The sequence below is a fragment of the Micromesistius poutassou genome, assembly GCF_964030765.1.
Source record: "Micromesistius poutassou genome assembly, chromosome: 8".
NCBI classification, from domain to species: Eukaryota; Metazoa; Chordata; class Actinopteri; order Gadiformes; family Gadidae; genus Micromesistius; species Micromesistius poutassou.
The window spans coordinates 1203028-1225689 of record NC_140278.1 but is presented as its reverse complement, the minus strand read 5'-3'; the positions used below and the strand labels follow the sequence as shown (position 1 = coordinate 1225689).

At 48.9% G+C, this 22662-nt stretch overlaps 2 protein-coding genes across 2 annotated transcripts in view; one reads left to right on the top strand and one right to left on the bottom strand.

Annotated features, from left to right (window-relative positions):
• znf804b (zinc finger protein 804B) overlaps nt 1–10012 on the top strand; it is a gene marked incomplete at both ends in the record, with an annotated part of 44710 nt that extends 34698 nt beyond the window's left edge. Inside the window, 8 exon segments of the mRNA XM_084471840.1 lie at nt 5220–5350; nt 5989–6114; nt 6272–6386; nt 6388–6438; nt 6658–6767; nt 6883–7609; nt 7652–7944; nt 8356–10012. Coding sequence (XP_084327966.1) covers nt 5220–5350; nt 5989–6114; nt 6272–6386; nt 6388–6438; nt 6658–6767; nt 6883–7609; nt 7652–7944; nt 8356–10012 — 3210 coding nt within the window.
• Nucleotides 10013–19778: 9766 nt separating this feature from the next.
• Nucleotides 19779–22662, bottom strand: part of LOC311351894 (uncharacterized protein) — a 30460-nt gene continuing 27576 nt past the window's right edge. Inside the window, exon 11 of the mRNA XM_084472054.1 lies at nt 19779–20088. Coding sequence (XP_084328180.1) covers nt 19906–20088 — 183 coding nt within the window. The 3' untranslated portion in view covers nt 19779–19905. The remainder of the gene's footprint in view (nt 20089–22662) is intronic.

Below are 22662 nucleotides of genomic sequence, written 5' to 3'. Positions count from 1 at the left end.
ATTTATATATACTGTATATAAATATGTATATATACTGTATATATATATTTATAAAACGGGTGGCTTAAATCAAGCGATCTGATTGGTTCCCAACTGTTGTATATTGAGCGTATACACACAGCTATGACGCCCGTTCAGTTTACGGAGTTCAGAGGGGTGTTCCACAAAGCCGGTTTTATCACTTACCCAGCTAAGTTAACCCAGGGTTAGCGGCAACCCTAGGTTTTCCGTTCCAAAATGACCACGGCATGTAAGTTGCTATGGAAACATATGCTCTCAATCAAACCTGGTCAGAGCAGGTTTTGCGCAGGTTAAGTTTGGAAGATAACCCGGTTTTGCTCAGAGTAGGCTATTTAAACCCACGTTTATCGCAGCTTTTACGTGTTCGCCTATTGATATCGGAGCGCAAATAATTTGTGCAATTCACAGAGAGATTAATTAGACCACGGCTCGACATATTGTCCTTTCCGGATGACTTTTTGCTGGAGAGATATAGTTTTTCACGTGATTCTTTGATATATTTAAATAGCCTTCTCCAACCCTACATTGCAAATGTTACCAATCGTGGATCTGCCCTCAGTTCACTACAAACAATTTGCATAGCTTTCCGTTTTTTTGCGACGGGTAGCTTTTTGTACAGTGTAGGAGATGCTGAGCACATAGGCAAAGCTACCGTCTGCCGCTCAGTGCGTCTATCTTGCGCTGAAGCGGTTGTTGCGTAACTTCATGGAGTTTCACCAACTTGCAGGTCAGCATTATCTACTTTAAGTGTTCCCAAATGGCTCCGAAATTATCCTTGTTGACTTTTCATCTGGGTGTTATATTTCAGGATTTCCTAATGTAATTGGGTGCATTGATGGCACACATCCAATGTGAGCAATACATTTCAACAGGGTGCGTTGCATTATGAACATATCATAGACCTCATATAATTGTTGTGCTTGTGCAAGATAGCTCAAAGTTTGTATTTGATCGCAGGGCAATTCGATGGGGATCTCCTAGGAGATCGAGGGTATCAATGCCTCCCGACGCTCATCACCCGTACCCTAATCCGCTCCTGGACCACAGACAACATTTAACCTGGCACACAGCAGAACCCGCGTTAAGATTGAAAATACATTCTGGATATTGAAGTCCAGATTCCAATGCCTACGTGGACTAAGAGTTTGTCCGGAACGGGCATGCGATGTAATTGTTGCATGCGCCGTCCTCCACAATATAGCCACTCTGCGCAAAGAGATGCCTCCCCACTTTACCCGTTCCTCGAGGAGGAACACATTCGCAAATGTTTGTAAGGGCTGACAAAGGATGCGAGACCACATTTGCAGAAATCATTTAAATAAATAAAAATAAAAAAAACACTTTTCTTCCATCATTTTTATTCTTTAGTTGCTGAGGGAGGAAAAAGAATAATTAGTACCTTGATCGGTAAAATATGCGGCCCGTTTCGCCATTTTGATCAGGATTTCCATGATCCATACATCACGTCTTTATAGGTTTGCCGTGAACGCGCACAACCCTGTGTTAACCAACCCCGTGTTGATTGAACTAATTCATAACCGGTGCTGTGGAACCGACAGCTCTGGGTTAGTCGGCACAGGATCGGACAACCTAGAGTTCAGCGTTAACTCTGTGTTTGTTAAACCTCCGTTCTTGGAACACCCCTCAGTATCACTCCGCGCCTAACTTGAACTGTTGTTTATTTATATATAAAAGCAATAGCATAGTTCACTGAAGCCTAAAAACATGGTATAATGACCGTACGTCGGGACGGACAACGCCCCTTAACTGTGGTATAATGAGCGTATACCACAGCCTGTCGTGATCTATTGCTTAAATATATATATATAAACTGTATATATATATATATATATATGAATACATATTAGGGCTGTTCAAATTAGCGTGATAATAACGCGTTAACGCAATTTTATTTTAATTTGATTAATAAAAATTGACGCATTAGTAGTAACTGTTGATTTACAACTGTACAAAGTAACTGCCTGTTTACAATTCCCAAATCTGTGGTGTTCCTTAAATTTCCAGTTCATAATCTCATTTATTTTCAATTGGAGTGGATTTAAAATACAATTAATTCATATTAATCGTGAGTTAACTCACCAATACTATTCGATTTATTGCGCTCATTTTGTGTTTGACAGCCATAATATATATATTTACAGGTTAGAATATAACCAAATGAGAGATTCCAAGGAGACTTCCTCTACAGAAATATGTTCATTATAGATGTTGAGCTTGAACTACTGGGAAGGTTTGAGAGAACAAAGGACAGGCTGTGCACATTGCTGCCAGCCCTGTTGACTGTGCATGCACACACACACACACACACACACACACACACACACACACACACACACACACACACACACACACACACACACACACACACACACACACACACATCTAATGCTGCCATTCACATACATAGGAAGCACGTGCCACACATGGATGGAGCAGGGTTTAAAGGGCTTATGCTACTGTAATGGGCTCCTCAAGTCAAATGAAGCCTGTCTATGGCAGTGCTGATGGCGTTGGCCTGGCCCATCACCTAACAGGCTGCAGGAGACCACCCCACTGCCCATTCCCAGCATGCAGCTGGTGACCTCCTCCCCACGGCGGTCATAAGCCGGTTCAATTAAGCCTTGTTTATGGCCTTATTACGTACCAGCCTATTTGCATTAAAACGCATGGATTATTTTTGGGTTGCGTGCGGGCTTGTTGGTTTAAAACAGCCAGCTGAATGCCGCCTGACAGAACCAGCACAGACCTGCCAAACACACCCTTTGTATTCCATAATCAAAGCACACACAATCAGCACGGGCACACACACACACACTGTATAATGACAGAACATTCCAGCTATCCGCAGTCTATTGAATTGATGAATGAAAGAATGGGCCCTGTTGATTTCAGAGCAGTGGACGTGGGTGTTTTAGATCCACCATATCCGCTTGCAAAATAAAATAGCTTGTTGAAAAAGCACTTTCTTTCAGAGTTGTCTTCTTCTAAAGACATTTCATGTTGCCATTCTGCGTGTTTTTTACCTAATATCAAGGACATTATGTGGCACTTGGGAAATCTGTGTGAAACATTGTCCAATGTAAAAACAAGAATGATCAAACAGAGATTGGCCCTCAATGAGCTCATTAGACGATGTATGAGGGCCGAAACGAGGGAATAGTGAACGTCAGACTGTCATCTGTACAAAACTCAAGACACAGCGTGAGAATAAGCTGATGTCCATCAGTCTAAAGTCTAAATCAGCCCACTATTTTACAAACAACAACAAAATATTTCAGCACATCAATGGCAAATAACAGAAAACAAAAGAAATGCCAATAATGTACAATCACACAAACCATGTCCTGTGTGAGAGAGAGAGAGAGAGAGAGAGAGAGAGAGAGAGAGAGAGAGAGAGAGAGAGAGAGAGAGAAAGAGGTAGAGAGAGAGAGAGAGAGAGAGAGAGAGAGAGAGAGAGAGAGAGAGAGAAAGAGGTAGAGAGAGAGAGAGAGAGAGAGAGAGAGAAAGAGGTAGAGAGAGAGAGAGAGAGAGAGAGAGAGAGAGAGGGGGTAGAGGCATGAATCACTGGGAAGACTGAATAATCTATAGCTACAGGCAGATAGTACACACATACATACACACACACACACGGCCAACTGCACACACATGTACAGAACAGACACACACAGTACCGTTAAACTACTGTAAACACTCGTAAACACACTTTAACATGCTGTTGAAGTGTCTTTGTTCAAAGTACACACAGGTATCGTATTAGTGTCAATATCAGTGGTCTGGTGCATCCACACATGTCATCCACTTCAAATGACAATATCATATACAAATGACAATATCATATACAAATGACAATATCATCAGATCAAAGCTGTTGTGTTCGTCCAGCCAAGCTCTGACTGTCCCTCATCACATGACGATGGCTCACTCTACACCACAGCTGTGTCCTGTCCTCATCACATGACGATGGCTCACTCTACACCACAGCTGTGTTCTGTCTCTCATCACATGACGATGGCTCACTCTACACCACAGCTGTGTTCTGTCCCTCATCACATGACGATGGCTCACTCTACACCACAGCTGTGTCCTGTCCTCATCACATGACGATGGCTCACTCTACACCACAGCTGTGTTCTGTCTCTCATCACATGACGATGGCTCACTCTACACCACAGCTGTGTTCTGTCCCTCATCACATGACGATGGCTCACTCTACACCACAGCTGTGTTCTGTCCCTCATCACACGACGATGACGAAGGCTCACTCTGTACCCATGTAGCTCTGACAGTCGATATAGCAAATCATTTAAATGTAATAAAGCCAATAACATAATAACTTGCCAATAATGTAATAAAGTTGTTGAGCCAATAACATAATAACTTTATGCCAATAATGTTAATACGTTAATTAATACGTTATTGGCTGGTTATTACATTATTGACCTTGTATTAAAAATATCCCTTGAGAATGTAATAACTGTGAGACGGTCAGCTACCGTCTCGTTCCCACAGCCCCTAGCGCTCCAGCGGTGAATTGCAGTACCAAACGGAAAACTGCAACGCAGAACTTCAACAGGCTCACGACTTCGTCGAAGCGTCTGCGTGGTCACGGAGCTGGATGCACAGAGTGCTATGACGGAACCCTAGAGGTCCATATGAATCCAGATGGACACACTGTCCCTCATCACATGATGATGACGATGGCTCACTCTACACCACAGCTGTGGTCTGTCCCCAGTTGAAGGCTAGGAGACTCCTCCCCTTTCTCTGGCCGAGCAGAGCCAGCGTTTGAAACAGCCATTCCCACAGAGACAGCACATGCTAGTCATGCATGTCAAAGCTAAGGAATCTGCTGAAAGTTAATCTCTCTCTCTCTCTCTCTCTCTCTCTCTCTCTCTCTCTCTCTCTCTCTCTCTCTCTCTCTCAACTCTCTGGATATCTTCCTCAACATTGCATCATGCTTTCCCCTTGTTTATTTTTTCTCATTTTTCTTTCCCACACTCCTTGCCTTTATCTTTTTGTTCGCGCTAACCTTCACCCGTCTTCATCCTCTCTCTCTCTCTCTCTCTCTCTCTCTCTCTCTCGCTCTCTCTCTCTCTCTCTCTCTCTCTCTCTCACTGTTACTCCCTGCGTCTCTCTCTGTGTGTCTCTGTGTCTCTCGCCCTCTCCCTCCCATTCAGAGACTAAAGGAGCTGAAGCACAGGGAGTTTGCTCGTAACGTGGCGTCTAAATCATGGAAGGACCAGCGCAAACAAGAGAGGGCCCTGAGACGCCTGCACCAGCTCGCACAGCGGCAGCAGGACAGCCAGGGGTGAGTGTGTGTGTGTGTGTGTGTGTGTGTGTGTGTGTGTGAGGGGGTATATTTTCTGTGTGTTTTTGTAATGAAACCAAAGGCCAAAGTCCAGAGAGGTTAAAGTGTGCCTGGTCCCTGTTGGCGGGCTGATGGGTGTGTGCACATGAGGGCTCCTGGCCGGCCTAAGTAGGCCACAGGTGACCCTGACTCACGGGGCGCAGGCACTTTGTGTTCTCCTTCTCTTTGGTAGGAAAAAGAGGAATGTTTCACATAGGGGAAAATAACAGTGAAACCACAGCATTAACTACAAAATTCCCTATTATTCCAAACACCTAAAGCAATCAAAACAATTGGCATAAAAACGTAACACTTCATGAAGCTCCTTGCAATTATGTGCAATGAAGCATGTTTTCTTATAATGACGGGATTATACAGAGTTGCGAGTTTGCATCGTTATGAACAACAATTTCACGCTTTGATTTTGCTACCCATTGGCATTCCCTATTACCTGTTTGCTGTACTGCTTTAGACTAAACCGGTCATTATCACCACTAATGAACGATTACAAGCTGTTAACATTTCATGTCCCCTGACTGAAATAAACTAAATGGGAAGGCAGTGTGAAGTGCATTCATATCAACGTTGTTGTGCTGCAGAGTCCCAGAGCCCAGCTGTGAGCCCAGAGGTCCAGGCAGGGACAGGGAGGGCGACCAGAGGACCTCCAGGCCCCCCCAGCGCCCCGCCCCGCCCCGCCCCCCCCCGGGCACCGCAGAGTTTCCGACGTCTTTCCGACGTCTCCACCCAGAGCTGCCGCTGGTCCTGCTGGTCCTCAGCACCACCCCCCCGCCGGCCGCTCCCGGCGCGCCCCAGGGGACCAGAGCAGCGGCCCAGCTCTTCGGTGGGATGACACGCCGCCCTACCCGGGTGGGACCCCGCGAGCGCCCGCGCCGGGCCGCGGCGGGGGGTCTCCTTCTGCTTCTCCCGCAGGGGACCCCGACTGGAGCCCTCCGCCTCCGTCTTCTCCGACCTGGAGGAGGACGAGAGAGAGCGAAGGGGAGCAGAGGAGGGACCGAAGGAAGGGAATACTGGAGGACATAGAGGAGGAGGTCAGGCCGGAGGGGAGCGGCGGACACGCGGGGCGGCTCCGGGGTCCCGCTCCGGCTCCGATGATCTGGAGCCCAAAGACACGGAGCCAATGAGTGGCGATGAGTCGCTGAGAGGCGGGGCCAGAGGGGGGGGAGGCACCGAAGAGGAGGTCATTCCCACCGTACCACTTCAACGCCCGGCCTGCGGGGGGACCTCCTACTCACTCCTCGCCTGCACAGATCCAGGCGGGGTTCCTAAAGACCACCCATCCCGACGGGCCCCTGCTCGGCCCGACACCCCCGCCCCTCCGCCTAGAGACCCCCGGGGCCCGCCGGAGGGCCAGTATGTTGTGTGCGGGGCAAAGACGGCGTCACCAGTTTGCGATGGCCTGTTGGTTTACTGCAATACACCACGCACGAACCTTGCCTCGCATACAGCGCAACCCCGCTGTGTCCTACCCTCAGCCCGCCCAGCCCACGGGCCCCGGGCCCCACCCCGGGGGGTCCAGAGCAGCCCGGCGACGCGAGTCAGACACCAGGCCTCTTGGTGGAGTCTACGGCTCCCTGCCGCAGCCCGGCCGGCCTCACACAACAGGCGCGCTCCCGTCTAGCACAGACGCAGCAGCAGAAGCCAGGAGCGGAAGGCCGGGTGGCGGCGGCGGCGGCGGCGGCGGCGGCGGGCGGGGAGCGTGCGACGGCAGAGCCCGGCGTGGACGCAGCGCACCTGCTCCCGCGCGCCGCGCCGCATTCATCATCAGATAGGGAGCGCGCCGGGGAGGGGGATCCCAGCGCCGGCTGGGAGCAGACTCAGGGAGCAGCCTACCATCTATTTGACTCCGCTCCCAGTGACAGCTCTGACACAAACTCCCACAATCCTCCTGGAGGCAGATTAGGGGGTGTGAGTGGGATCAGGGGTAGAGCTGCCTCAGTCCTGAGCTGTAAATTACAGCCTGTCAGCCGAGCCGCTGCACCGAGCGGCAGCCCGTCCAGGTGTGCGTGCGGCGGCGAGGTGGCGTGCGCGTGTGCCAGAATGCAGCAGAACGCCTCCGCGGGCGCCTCGGGAACGTCGCGAAAAAGGGCGAACGACGGTGCGATGAAAGGCACGCCGGTGAAGAGAGGTGAGAAATGTTCAAACAAGCGAGGAGCAGCGAGGTGCAGGTTGAGGAGCGTCGTCTCCGCGGTCCCCAACGCGGCGGCGGCGGCGGCGGCGGCGGCGGCGGCGGCGGCGGCGGGCGGGGGGCGGGAGGGGGGCGAGGCAGGGGGGCGGCAGAGGAAGAGCAGGAGGAGGAGGAGGAGGAGGAGGAGGGAGAGAGAGAGGGAGACGGAGGGAAGGAAGAGGAGAAGGAGAGTGTGCAGAGCAGGGAGCAGCTGCCTCCTGGGAAGATGTGAGGCTGAGCCGGTATCTGTCACTGTCAGGAGCAGGGGGCCCCACAGGGGCCGCCGCACGGGGCCCCAGTCACAGCCCGACAGGGTGCAGGCGGGCGGCGGCGGAGCGCACCCCCCGCCCGACAGACCCCCCGCGGGCAGGCGGGCCCAGCGGGGGGGGAGGGGGGGGGGGGAGGGGGACGTGGCGGAGCCTCTCCCCTGGCGGTCTCACTCGTTCTCACCGGCGCGCGGCGCTAAGTTGTTTGGGGATAGGGGTCACCATGGCAACCACGGGAGTCTGGTGGACTGGCGTCTCAACGACAACAGCCGTGACAGCGGGCCGGCGGGGGGGGGGGGGCTCCTCCGCGGGGAGAGGAGATGCTTTTATGGTCGGTGGACGGGTGTGAAGTGCTGGCGGTCGTCGGCGGAGGCGGGGGTCTGGGGGAGCAGTGCGGCACGCGGGGGGTCCACCGAGAGACGCGGGCGGCCGGGGCCGCGGGGGGCGGGGGGGAGGGCCCCGGGGGGGGCGGGGGGCCCTGGGGGGGCTCTGGCCGGGCGCCGCTCCACCAGCAGAGCGGCAGCGTGGGCCGTGGCGGGCCGGCTCAGCCCGGGCGCAGGAGGGTGGGGCAGCAGACGGAGCCGGGGCCCGGAGGCGGCGGACTGGGAGCGGGGCAGCCTGGACAGCTGGACCTGGGGCAGCAGCAGCGACAGCTGGGAGGACCGGGGGTGGGGGGCCCACAGGTCCACGCCGGGCTCCCGGGACCCCAGGGACAGCCCGGCCTGTGTGTGGAGGTGGGCGGACAGCCCCAAACACCCCTCTGGCAGCCCGGAGTGGTGGGCCGCCGCCGGCGCGCAGGCCGCCAGGTGCCGCAGCCCGCGCTCCGGGAGCCCGAGCAGCACCAGCGCGTCGGAGCTGAGCGGGGACTGCAGCCGGGGCCCCGCCCGCCCCGCAGCGAGGTCCCCCTGCGACGGTCTCCAGACCGGGGGTGGGAGACACGGCCCTCTGAGGGAGACGCCCAGCGGCTCCTCCTCCGGCTGCCATCCCAACGCGCGGCTCGACGCGGCCCCGCCCGCCTCCCCGACGCTCCCCGGTGCACACAGCGCTCACACAGCACGGCACGCCAGCGGTAGCGCTGGTCCTCTGTCCCGGCCGACGCAGCCTCACCCTGAGCCTGGCCGTCACCCCCAGCCCTCGGGCCCGGGCCCGAGCAGCGCCTCAGAGAGCAGCCCCCCGGGGAGCACGCCCCCGCTGAGGCCGGCCAGGACGTGGCTCCTCCCTCTGATAGGGAAGCTCCCGGCTATTCAGAGGATAGCCAGGAAGAGAAAGGGTTTAGAAGGGAGCGGTCGGCAGGCAGAGGAGAAACGCGTAGTGAAGGAGACACACTTTGGAACACGGGCCAATCATCACCTGTGCACTAAGAACGGTAACGGTGCAAACTGTTGCAGTGCGGCTGAGAGCAAACAGACAGCTCAGCCCATCAGCTTCAGCGCTGAGGAAATGGACAAGTACCGTTTCCTTCAGGAGCAGGCCAGAGAGCACATGCAGAAGGTGCTGGAGCAGAACGCGGAGAGGGGAACCACGCAGCACAGAGACGCAGACGAGGGGATCGACATGCGTGTGTCACAGCGGAAGACCTACGAACTGGAAGGACTTCACACGCACCTGTCACACTTGCAGCTGCAGCCAACGCCTCCCGTTTTAACGCCCGAGTCCCACACACACCACAGCCACACACAGACAGAAGCACAGCACGCCCTCCACATGACCCCTCCTCCCATGCCCGCGTTCATGCCCTCACAGGAGCCCTACACCCCGCTGCAGATGGGCCCCCCGGACCAGCCCTCTCTGCCTCTGTCTGCCCTCCGACACGTCCTCCTACAGCACAGGGCCCCCTCGTCGCCATCACCGCCCCCCGTCTCCCACGGCCCGCACCCAGCCCCGCTCTGCCACCACGCCCACCACCACCTGCTCCACCTCCACCCCTCCCTGCCGCCCCACTCGCCGCTCTCCCCGCTCTCCCCTCTCTCCGTCTCCGGCCTGTTTCCCTCCGTGCTGCTCCACCACCACCACCACCCTCCTCCACCGCCCCCCCTACGCCTTCCCCGCATCCCGGCCTTCCGCTTGGCCCCCCTGGCCGCCGCGCTCCCGCCGATGGCCCTCCACCCGCTCAGCACACAGCTCTTCCTGGACAAAGCCTGGCCGCTGAGGCTCCAGCAGAAGGCCTTATGAATCCTCCTCAGACTGGCAGTCGGTGCCTGGTCTCCCCCGGCGACGGCTGATTAGAGGGAGCAGAGTCTCTGGCACAATGTAACGGCTGCCATCTGAACCGAGACGGGGCAGATGGGGATGTGTCAGGGATTGACTTTCTATCAGGCGCCCACAGCCACAGATACACATCCAACTAGTGGCTCCTTTTCAGATCACCATTCCTTCTTCATTCAGCCTTCCTGCCCACACTGGAGCAGACAAGACAGCGGGAAATCACTCTTTGATCCGTACAGCGTTTTCCACGGCTCTCCAATCAGAGCGGGAATGGAAGGAACTGCACACCTGCTCGATCAGGTGTTTCGCTCTCCTGTGAACGGCAGACAGAGCAGAGGCCTTTTGAAGCATCCTCCATGCTGAGGACAGAGAGCGAGTAAAGAGGAAACCATGTGCTGGTCTCCTCTCATCTCCGTACTATGGAGGGTGTGTCGGTGAGCCTCCAGAGCACATACATAAAGATCAGGGGGCCGCAGGCATCACATAGACACATTACCATGAGTGTGTGTGTGTGTGTGTGTGTGTGTGTGTGTGTGTGTGTGTGTGTGTGTGTTTAAGTCCCATTCTGCATTCCATGCACACACACACACACACACACACACACACACACACACACACACACACACACACACACAGACACACGGTCGCCCATTAAAGGGCTATAGAAGGTCAGATATATCACTATTTTCATATAGCTACCAACCAACCCAGAACTGGACTGTTGTCTTCTTTGTACATATTCACACTGTAAGGGAATATAATAGTTGTCTAAAATAACCAATAAAAAGCATTTTAAGGTGTTGGCGTAGATGTTTATTTTATGCAGTGTTTCTGATTTGAATCAAGCATGGATAAATGACATGTTGATTGCCGGATGTGAGCCATTTATCTTCTTCTTCAGATTCTAAACGTTTTGTAAACAATCTTTTAACTATAACATAATTATTTTCTAAATCTAGTGCAACACACATTGCTGACAGAGAAGATAAATGACAACATAATCGACAGCCTTCAGCTTCACAATGAACTGAACGTGATTCCACATAACATGACATAGTTTGTATAATGAATAGTAATCCACTGCATGTGCATAGTGAAAAGAAAGCTATATTTTCAGGGCTAGCAGAAGATCTGTTGTTTAAGATACCATTCCACTGAAGGACTGTTTGTCATGGTTAGTGATGTCACCAATTAATCAACCATCTAAGCAACATACTAAGAATATACAAATGATTTATATACTTTCAGGAACCAATATATAAAAGAAATACACTACACTAAAGTTAATTTTACTCAATCAAAGTACTCGGTGGTAATGGCTCCTGTAACGTTGTATGATTGATGAAGTCTCGTGGCTGAGATCCTTTCATTTGAGAGGTGTGACAAAGTCATCAGCACTCCTCAGCAGCCGTCAGCCCCAGTGCTGCGAGGACTTCATTAGTGTGTGTTCTGAAGCCTTGTGTAACACGATAAGCATCTCATCAAGAGACACGTCTGGGATCCACTTCATTTAATGATCGACATATCAGATATTTTTCTTTTGCAATTAGACCTTTACAGTAATTGTCCAATGCAAGAAATCTAATTTAAAATAAATGAGCTTGTCTTGAAAGCAGATATTTGGATATGCGTTTATTCAATATTTAGATCACTACCCGTATAGAGAGAGTTGAATCCTATTGTATCGATCCTTGATGACGTAAAGTAAATCATGATGTTATCTCTTCTGCTTCTAGAGACTGTTTTTAATTCACAAGCTGACAATGTAACATTTCAATTGTTTAATTCATGTTTATTAAAGGATCCCGTTTTATATTATCAATAAAGGCAATCAAATATTTAAATATTAAATATTTTATATTTTCGCTAAATCTGAAGTATAACGCTACATATGTTGGTTTAGGTTTGACCAGAGGCTCTCTAGATAGATTGTACACTTAAAAAAAGAGAAGAATTTAAGATAAGCTTATTATAAAGAATTTGTATTTGTTCAAGTAAATCCTATTGTATTGTATTGTATTGTATTTGTTCAAGTAATTTGTTCAAGTAAATGTTCAAGTAAATCCAACTCAAGTAAATGTTCAAGTAAATCCAGTAAAAGTTCAAGTAAATCAAGTAAATCCAACTTAAATCCTTACTTTGTAAGGATTTAAGTTGTTTTGATTACTCAATATTTTTCTCTTAGTCATTTTGTACAAGTGCTTAACAATTGAATTGTCATTGTCAGCTTGTGAACTCAAAGCGGGCTCTAGAGGCAGACGAGAGGAGGTCATGATGAACAGAACCTGTGAAGCCACCACTCCTCTGACAACAGCGCTGGGCTTCAACAGGACGTCTAGAATGAAACCCCCTCCGATCATGACTGGAGGGGGGCGCTGCTCGTCCAGCCGGGGATGAGCCAGGGCAGCAGTGATGGGTGGAGGGGCAGAAGGTGATGGGTGGAGGGGCAGCAGTGATGGGTGGAGGGGCAGAAGGTGATGGGTGGAGGGGCAGCAGTGATGGGTGGAGGGGCAGAAGGTGATGGGTGGAGGGGCAGCAGTGATGGGTGGAGGGGCAGAAGGTGATGGGTGGAGGGGCAGAAGGTGATGGGTGGAGGGGCAGAAGGTGATGGGTGGAGGGGCAGAAGGTGTCCAGGCTGTCCTGCCAACCCGGCGATTTCTGCAGCGGCGGCGGCGGCGGCGGGAACAGAACACAACGCAGTCCAGATGGTCGCTTGATTTGGACAACCCAGAGATGTGGAGAGAGGGGGATTGATTTACAGTGGTATCAATGAGTTAAGCACGGAAGCCAGAGGCAAAGACACACGCACGCATCTTGGCAACAATATGCAGACACACACACACACACACACACACACAAACAGATGCACACGTCCACAGCAGTGTGATGGCGTTGGCCTCGCTGTGCCAGTCAGCCCCGCATAGAGAGGAAGTAATCACAACACTACGCTTTTCTTTCCACTTCATGACTCTTCGTCTGTGTGTGTGTGTGTGTGTGTGTGTGTGTGTGTGTGTGTGTGTGTGTGTGTGTGTGTGTGTGTGTGAGAGAGAGAGTTAATCCTCTCCACAGGATGCAGATCAAACAGACTGAGTAAAATGTAGAGCAGCGGAAAATTTAGCAGCTGTTACGGCAGTGGACCTCTCTATCTCCCCCTGGAACACACACACACACACACACACACACACACGCACACACACACACACACACACACACACACACACACACACACACACACACAGGAGAAGTTTCCAGACATGTTCTCTGTATGTTGTGTACTTTCCTGTACTGCTTGTATTAAACTCTACCCTCTGTGCTGTGTTGTTGACTGCTGGTTCCTGATCCCGTACTGCTTGTATTTAAAAGGTATCACTCACAGTAGATCACCGTGGTTACCTCTGATCCCAACCAGACTCACGCTCCTCTTTAAGAGAATCAGACTGGATCGGTTGTACAGCAGGGATGCCAAAGGTGTTATTAAGTAGCACACAGTTTTGAAGTTATACCATCCTCCTTTGTGCGTGATAGAAATAACATAGTATTCTCCAGACCTGTTTTCAGTTTCTCTCACTGAAAAGAAAAGTAAAAAAACGCTCACACACACCCACACACACAGACCCACACACACATACACTCACATACACCCACATACACACACACACACACACCCACATATACCCCCCCCCCCATACCCCTCACACAAACACACACACACACACACACACACACACACACACACACACACACACACACACACACACACACACATTCGCTCTCACTCCCAAGGGAAGTAACAAATCATGCCATGACTGTATTTCCTGTCAGTGACTGATTAAATCATTACCAAAGCACTAAGATTGAGCCTATAGCTCGTGCTGTGTATTATTTGTGTGCACATTTGTGTTTGTTGATTTACGACCTAGAAGAAACTGTTTCCTCAGTCAATCGTTTCTGTGGCTTAATGAGGTATAAAAGTGGAATCTGGTGCTCTGGGAAAAATCGCAGGCATTCCGTTACAGAAATCTCGGCATCAGGTCCAGATCACTCACACATTCGATCATTCTATCAGAGAGGACCTGTTTTAACTGTGTTAGGTTTGTTTACTTTATGAATAAGACCTCAACCCTGTCTCCTTCCCTCCCTGCCCAGACCCCACAGCCTCTTCCATATTCAGGTGGTTGTCCTTCTCCTGTTCCCTCCCTTGGTGGAGCAGTGTGGCTGCATGGAGCCCTGGGTGAAGGGAGCCACCCGTCAGTCCGCCGTCTGTTCAACAGGTTCTGCAGTAGAAGCGCCTCATGGAGAGCGCTCCTCATCATAGCGTTTGATCCTGCTAATGACAGAAAGAGAAAGAAAGAGAGCGTTTTTCAGAGACATTTACTCACGTATGCCAAAGCCCAGTGAAAGACTTGCAATAGAAAACATTTGAATTGCACTCAAAGGCCCTGCTACACTTTCACAATGAAGTGAGTCCATGTACACAGGCTCACACACCGCCATTCAACATTTAATCCGTCACTCACGGCCACCTTCTCACCATCAAAGTGACTTCTGCCTCAGGTGAGACATGAGGAGTAGAGAACGTAGTGCGCCTAGTGATAGTTTAATAAACACACACATGTTTATTACATACATTACATGCAAGTTACGTACACACATTACCTACACGTTACGTACACGTACACACACGTCACATACACGTACACGTTACATACACAGAGACATGCTCAGTGTGTCACGTCCACACAGTGAGGTGTTAGATGGTATAATTGAAGGGGGCTGTAAAAGTGAGATTGAGTGCTGGTTGTGTAAGACGCCATTTCTAATTCACTGCTTTTGTTATCTCTTAGAGACAGATGTTCTCCCAAAGATTACTGCTTGCACACTTGGGACCAAACACACACACACAAACACACATGAACACAAAAAAATCCTTATCGAATCATCTGACAATGCAAGCAGCAGGAACGTAACAATGTCCGAATACAGAGATCAATGTGAGAGCTGCAGCTCTTATTGGAATGAGTTATAATGAGTGCTTGAAAAATAACTGCAAGTGTGAAGGGGAAAAGACCATGACAGGTTTAGACAGACCGTTTGTTTACACAATAACAGAATATGTCCTTAAATCTGTTACTTATACGTTGTGTTAAATTGGATTATATATATATATATATATATATAATATCTTGACTATGTAGCTTTTCACAATGTATCAGGAAGGAAATGGACAGGGAGCTCACTACACTTCAGTGATTTATGAGAGGCAATACTAGGGATGCTATTAAGGAAAGCAAAAATAAAGCAATGAAGACAGTGTTTCTTCAACCTTAAGTTCTCTTGACCCATGCTGTTTGCAACATAGCACTTTGAATTCAATCATTTTTTCTTTTATTTACTACTCAATATTAAAAAAGGGATCAGGACTGGGAGTTAGCAAGACAAAAGCTGTGTGTTTCAGATGGATTACCCCAGCAACCTATACCTCAACACGGAGCTTGGAACCTGTCGTTTGTAGCTGTGTGTGTTCATTTCTTGGGGACACAGTGAGGATCATGGTGTGTGTCAGGCGACCAGTGACGTCGTGGCCCTGGTCCCACTAAGAACCTACAAGCCCGGTGCTAACCACATGAAGGCGCGTCCGTGGTCCACCCATGGAGGTTCTATACAGATGAAGAGCTCTCTGTAGGACTACACCTCCTGCCCGTTACATATGTAGAACAATACTGGGAGTGTTGGCTGTAGGATGTAGGATGTGGGGCTCTGGTTCTACTGGCCCATTGCTGCCCGCTATTTTTATATTTAAGTGGCTGAACAGAACAGAACATACTCGATGCAAATCAACTAGGCAATCACACCTTATTTCCCTCTGTAGGATTGTACCATTAATATGTTTCCACTTATTACATCTTCCTGGCATACTTTATTTTTCTTTCAATTTCTGAACCTGAGGATATGAGTATTGCTGAAGCAAAGAATGACGATGCTCACATTTATCCATATTTTCCCTTACCCCTACAATTTATATTCAGTAACAACGCAAAGCTCAGATAAAAGGTATATTTTAACTACATTGCACCGATTCAACCTGCACAACCTGCCAAGCCATGCTGCATGGTTGAGTGAGTGGCGACCTGCTCAGACACCAAACCCTCCAGCCTGAACACCAACCCCAGTCCACGGGTCCACCAGGGTCCTTCCCCTGCAGGAAATTCAGTTCAGACGGCCGGACGCAGGTGAGCGAAGGCTGCCTCTATTAGGGCCTTCCATCTCCTGTGTGAATGCCCACTTGGCTTCTCTCCAAAGTGGATACAGGGTTGAGGCAAATTTAATCTAGCTGGTTGAAAGGCTGTCCAAAAAAACAACCCTGACACAATGCTACTCATGACATAGTGGCAGGCCTTGAGGGAAAGTTAGTGCCCGAGGATGCACTCAAGAGGTCAATACATAAATAATAGACTGTGTGTGCCAGTGTGTGTGTGTCACTGCCTCTGAGGCGTCGGTGGAATAGCCCTCGTTTCCCTCCTGAGTCCTGATTTCCCTCCTGTTTCTATTTAACGGGGTTCATCTTTAATTTAGCAGATTGAGATAATTTCCCTTTTAATCCCTTCAGAGGAGCGACCTGCTAAATTCCCTAATTAAGTCTTTGATACACACACACATGCACACAATCAAGATGAATGGCAAGCATTCACAGCGAGCAGCCTTCAGTACTCTCAGGCGTTGACAACCTCTAGCAACGCTGGGCACCATTTGCTGGGGACGGCCATGTGTGTGTGTGTGGGGGCTTGTGTAATTATATTGAGATGATTAAGTCCCCATCAGGATGTTGTTATGACGACACAAGCATCTTAAGCCTTTAATCCAGGATTACTCTTCCCTCAGCTCATCTCATTATGGATGATTATTAAAACCCACACAAGCGCACACACACACAAATTTTAATACTTACATACTAATTATGGGCTGGTTTCCCTGGAGACGGAACCTTGACTCCAAAAGGTCTCCAAAGAGAGCCACATCTTGAGAGAACAGATTGAATCATTTAGAACACCAAAGCCATGCTCTGAATCTATATTTAATAGTCAAAGGGCTGCTCTTCTGAGAACGAGACCAGCGCCAGACGTCCACAACGCCCGGAGAGGTACAGCCTGTTTACGTTGTCGTGTTGCTCCGTCGTCTCGCGGGACGCGGCTACTTGAATACACGAGTGTCAGCACCAGACGCATAACCCCTGTCTGAACGCCCTTCCCTGTTGATACACGGGTCAGAGAGTTGTCAAGGGTGAGCGAGCCCAGCCTTGGGCCATGTCCGGTGCGTTCAGCTGTACAGCTCAGAGTAACAGGAGCTGGCCCTGCCGGCCCCCTCGCCCTGTAGCCATGAATCACACGGCAGTGCACAGACCTGCACAGCCACACACCTGACACAAGAACATTCACACACATACACACACACACACCCAACACATAGACAACATTCACACTCAAACATACACGCACAGACACACACAAACACACATACACACACCTGACCATTGTAAGGTAAATGCTTGTTGACAGCATAGCTTCGGGTAGCTTGCCTTGAAGGTATTTTCCTGGAATTGTTAAGGACTGTAGACAGTGACGCTGGCAGGAAAAAAAGGAAAAACTTCTTACTTCACACACTAGACTAACAACTTGATGTGACAGGCTCAAGTACACACACACACACACACACACACACCCTGCAGCATGGGTCACTAGCACAAATAGATTGATAGAGAATCATAGGGATTCTATTAGTGTATGCTGTCCTACTATGTAGCGAACAGTGACGTGATGGAAACAAACAACAAACCAAATATCTGATGTAAACGGGCCGTAATCCACAGCAGATACATGTTGAGGCTAGAGAAGGAGAAACATTGGGTTGTCTCAAAAGGAAAGTAGAACCACAGTACGAGTAAGTCTGTTCAGACTTATACTATTGGACAGTGTTGTGCAAGTTCACACTTCACATGAACTAGTTCAAAGTTCAGTTCATACAAAATAAAATGAATAAATTCATTCATAGTTCACCAATTCAGTTTTGAACTAGTTCATTTTTTTAGAAACCGAAGAAAAACTGTTGTGAGTATTCTGTGCTTATCTTTTAATCCTCTCCATTACCTGCTGTTACCTGCTGTTACCTGCTACTACAATCTCAAATTGTTGTGGATATTATTTGTACACCTGTTTCATTCATCACAACTAAGGCAGTAACTCTATTTAATAAACATGTCATCTGGACCTCAGCATCAATTCAGAATGTCACACAATCTGAACTAGTTCAAGTTCAAGTTCTTTAGTTAAAAATATGTTACGTTCAGTTCAAAGTTCATAGAAAAATTAACTTGTTCAATGAACTAGTTCTTTTGAACTAGTTCATACACAACACTGGTATTGGAGTCTGCGTTGCTACCCCATGTTCTCAAATTTATCTTCCATTGTAGTTCTCCTCCCCCCCCAAACACATAGCATTTAAACCTCTCCACGTTATTTAGCTGTCTGGGTCAAGAACGCAACCTTTCAAGTTATTAGCTCTGTCATTTCATTACCCTAATCGATAAGACTGAGCCTTTACGAAGAGTAGAAATAAAGTAGACGTTCTTCTTTGGTGCCAGACATCTGCAGCCTTTGCCTTAGTGTATCGAGTACTTCACCCGCAGCCCCCCTTTATATGGTGATATAAAGGGAATGACATTGCATGTAAATATCGGTCTTTGTAGATTTCTTTCAACTACCTTTATACAGCCCATGATGGCTTGTCTCCCCAACTTGCCTTCTATTGGTTGAGCCCTTATCTGCCTGAATTTCCTCCACCTGGCAGAGAGCTCTGTCCCCATAGGGAAATTAAGCTGGGTTAAAAGATTGGACATGTTTGCTAGACCTTACTATCTAGAGAGGACTACAATCGGTAAGGTGTAGTCTTAAGGCGGCCACACACCACGCCGAAAATCGGACGTCGGTGAGTCTTGAGAGGTCGGTGACATGAGTCTCTTTGGTCTGTTCGGTGCGGTCGGCCGTGGATAAGGTCGTCTGCATTCTTATCAGCTGATTCAACATGTGTAATCGGCCACTACAGTCGTTCAGTCTTTACTAATCTGACTGGTGGAGGTCTAGCCCTTGACTAGCGAATCAGTGAAGCCCGGAAGTGAGGATGGTAAACATACAAACAGTGAAAGCGCAGACAATGGCGACACTCTCTCTTAACGCATTGTTTGGCATCCTTTTGATAGTTGATAATGAATTCTTTGACCATGTGGGCAGACGAAAACGAGGAACAATTTATCAGCAAGGTGGAGGATAGACTGTCGCTGTTTGCAGTTGCTGAGTGCTATTGGATCGCTGTATTGGACCACAATACAGATTAGCGCCGCCTGCTGTTTTGGAGACATTACATCTTGCGTAAGCGCAGAACATACAGTGTCGTCTGTAGGCGTCTAGCTGTGTATTTCACACTTTTTTGACCGAGTCGGTGAGATGAATAGCCCGACTCCATTTTCTGGCGACGATCGGGCCGTCATCTTGGTGTGTGCCCTCCTTTACATGTACTTATGTGATGGGAGAACTTATTTTTCCTCCTTCCTTGCCAAGAATGTCCTCTAACACCACATGCATGTGTTCATTAGCATTCGTGGAGAAGATCACTGGTGGATTTCCATCCGTTTCAACCTCTTCAACACTTTGAAATAAAGAGTAAAAACAACCAATGGCGTGACTTCCTTTAATGTGTTCACACACACTTCATATTTGAATAAACATGGGGGGGATGTGGGTGATTAAAAAGACGATGGTAAAACTTCAAAGACAGTTAGGCAACAAGTAACAGTCGGTGATCCAGGGCGCTCAGTGCTCCATGGCTGCCTCCTCCTCCTCCTCCTCCTCTTCGTCGCTGCAGGGTTCGTAGTCCCCTGCCAGGTTGGGGTCTCCCTGCTCGTCGTCCCCCTCCGTCTCCCCTCCCAGCTCCCCCAGAAGCTGCTCAGCGTGCTCCAGGACGGGCTGGTCATCGCAGCACAGCTTGGTGTAGAGCTGAGACGCAGAGTGGGATGTCAACAGAGCTGCACCTCAGAGCATGAAGAGCGTGACCTCCGCCCGGTCTGGGTGAGGTCGTTTGATTCACCTTTATTATTTATGTAATAGGATACGATGGACCTTATGTGTACTGAAGAAGAAATGGATGACAATGAAACAAAATTCTAAATGAAATTCAAAAGTCCAAGGAACACAAGTTATTATAAAGACGGTATACGTCTATGTTCCCTAGTTCACCCTCCCTCTGCCTATAGAGTGGTGGCACTGAGGTCAACGGTGCGTCACTACGGACGGGACGAGGGAGGAGGGGAGCCGTCCTGAGTGGTCTCAGAGCACTGGTTAGGCCCTGAACCCCCAGCAGCAGCTGCACGCTGTCAGACTCACGGTCATGGCTGGCAAAACACTGGCAAACTGTTTTCCTCTCTCGTTTGGCAAATCAGCATGTTTGATAGTCTTCAGCCGGAGGAGGAAAACAAAGCTGTTTAAAACTCTATCCATTTCAAACCATGCATGGAAATTAATTTACCCACAGACACAAAAGTAAGGACACAAAAGATGGACACAGTAAAATTGTCTAATATGTAAATATTACTGATGAAGAGAAACTTCTTTTTAGGACACGTCGGCCAGCAAAATATTTGATTTAATATTAGAGCATGATCATGGGAAAGTATAGGCAGCAAAGTTACCAAGGATACATTCAGTGAGACAATGGGTGAACAAGATTCTTATAGGGAAAGGTTTGCATTGTGGGTAGGGAATACACAGTTAACAAAGGTAAGTGGGAGTGACCATTCTGGAGCATTTAGGATTGGAGGGAGAGGCCAAGTTAATTTGTAATACACTATGGGGGAAGTGGACATGTCTGCAAGTCTGTAAGACAGGGCTGCAATACAGTTAAACAAATCTACACAACAAAGAAGTCAGTCGATTGGCCTGGCCTCAGTATCAGACTCAGTGGCTCCAGTGGGAATGCAAATCTGAACTACCTTAACCTCTCTCAGTTAGAGAGAGGAAGGGTGGTATCTTAAAGTCCAAGGAGAATGTAAACAGTGCCTTTTAGATTGACTAGTAATTATATAAACAAGGTTAATGTAAGGTTTATAATTGTGTATTATAGTTATGATTAATATTTCCACGACAATTATTCTTTATAACTTGCAATATATAAAGAATACAAGGCCTGAAGGTAAAGCCACCAGCAGAAAGGAGAGCACTACAACGTGAAGAACTAAGCCATTTACTGTTCAAAACCACAGCATGAAGTGAGCCAGAGCAGGACAAAGACACAGCTAGAGACGGGGAGAGTGACAGATGGAAAGACGGACAGAAAGAGAAAGAAAAATTGGGGCAGTTAAGAGATTCAAGAAGCGTTATTGGGAAATTCAATGACAATTATTACGTGAAATGTTAAACACACACCAAGTTTAGGGGACAATACGCTGCAGAGTGCCAACATTCTGACAGTGTAATGAGGCCATGAGACTGTTCCTGGGGCCAAGCATCACACATAGTCTTCCTCAGTCTCTAAGCAACAGCAGGTCCTGACAGCCAACACACAGTCCCGTGAGAACTCATTTGGAGTGCAAAGACCTCTGCGCGCGTGCGTGCGTGTGTGCATGGTCTTTTGTGTCCGTGTGAGCATGCACAAACTAGAAGGGCTGTTCTCCACAGGGAGGAGCTCCGGGGACTCGTCGCAGAACCCTTTCCCAGGCACGAGCGTCTGATATCAGGGGAGAAAACTCCTCAGAGGAGCACAGAGATGTGGAGCACAGCAGTGGTGTTCATTCAGAGTGGCACTCTGGGCCAAATGCCTAGAGATATTTATCCACAATGATCACTTTAAATAATGTAGGGCTTTGCTTTGAAAACCCTTATAGAATATAGAAGTAGTACGTCCAGAGACCCCACCAGGTCCACCCTGAGCAGCTGAGCACTGTGTGGGTTTTTTCCTCTTTGGGATTGGTCTGGAGACTGAACCCCTTCACACAGAGTTCATTCAATACGCTGGACGGACACCAAAAACCACACAGACAAACACTCTGAGAGCTGTTAGGTAAACAGCAGAATCAGCCCTCACTAAAAAAATACCCAATTTCTGCTGTGACAAAGAAGCAGAGCTTCATGTAAAGCGGCTTCACACCAGACTGAAGCAGCTTCATGTAAAGCGGCTTCACACCAGACTGAAGCAGCTTCATGTAAAGCAGCTCCACACCAGACTGAGTGGAATAGTCGCATAGTAGAAGGAAAGAGAAAGAAAGAATAGATTTGAGGTTTGGGTGTGTGTTTAATACGATGGAGGAAGAGAGGGAGGAGAGTTTTTTGTTCATTTAATACGTTACATAATATGAATGTAACCAGACGGTACATGACAAATGCAAATACTGCGACAAAGCCGCAAAACAAGGAGCCAGGTTTTAAGTTACTGGCACCACTGGAACCAGTAGAACATGCTAGTCTTAAGGCCTGAATTGCATCATTTTCTGGACATAATGAGGTTTGAATAATGTGAATTCTTAATGTGTTGAAGTCCCAAGCAAAACCTCAAATGTATATGCCTCTGTCATGACA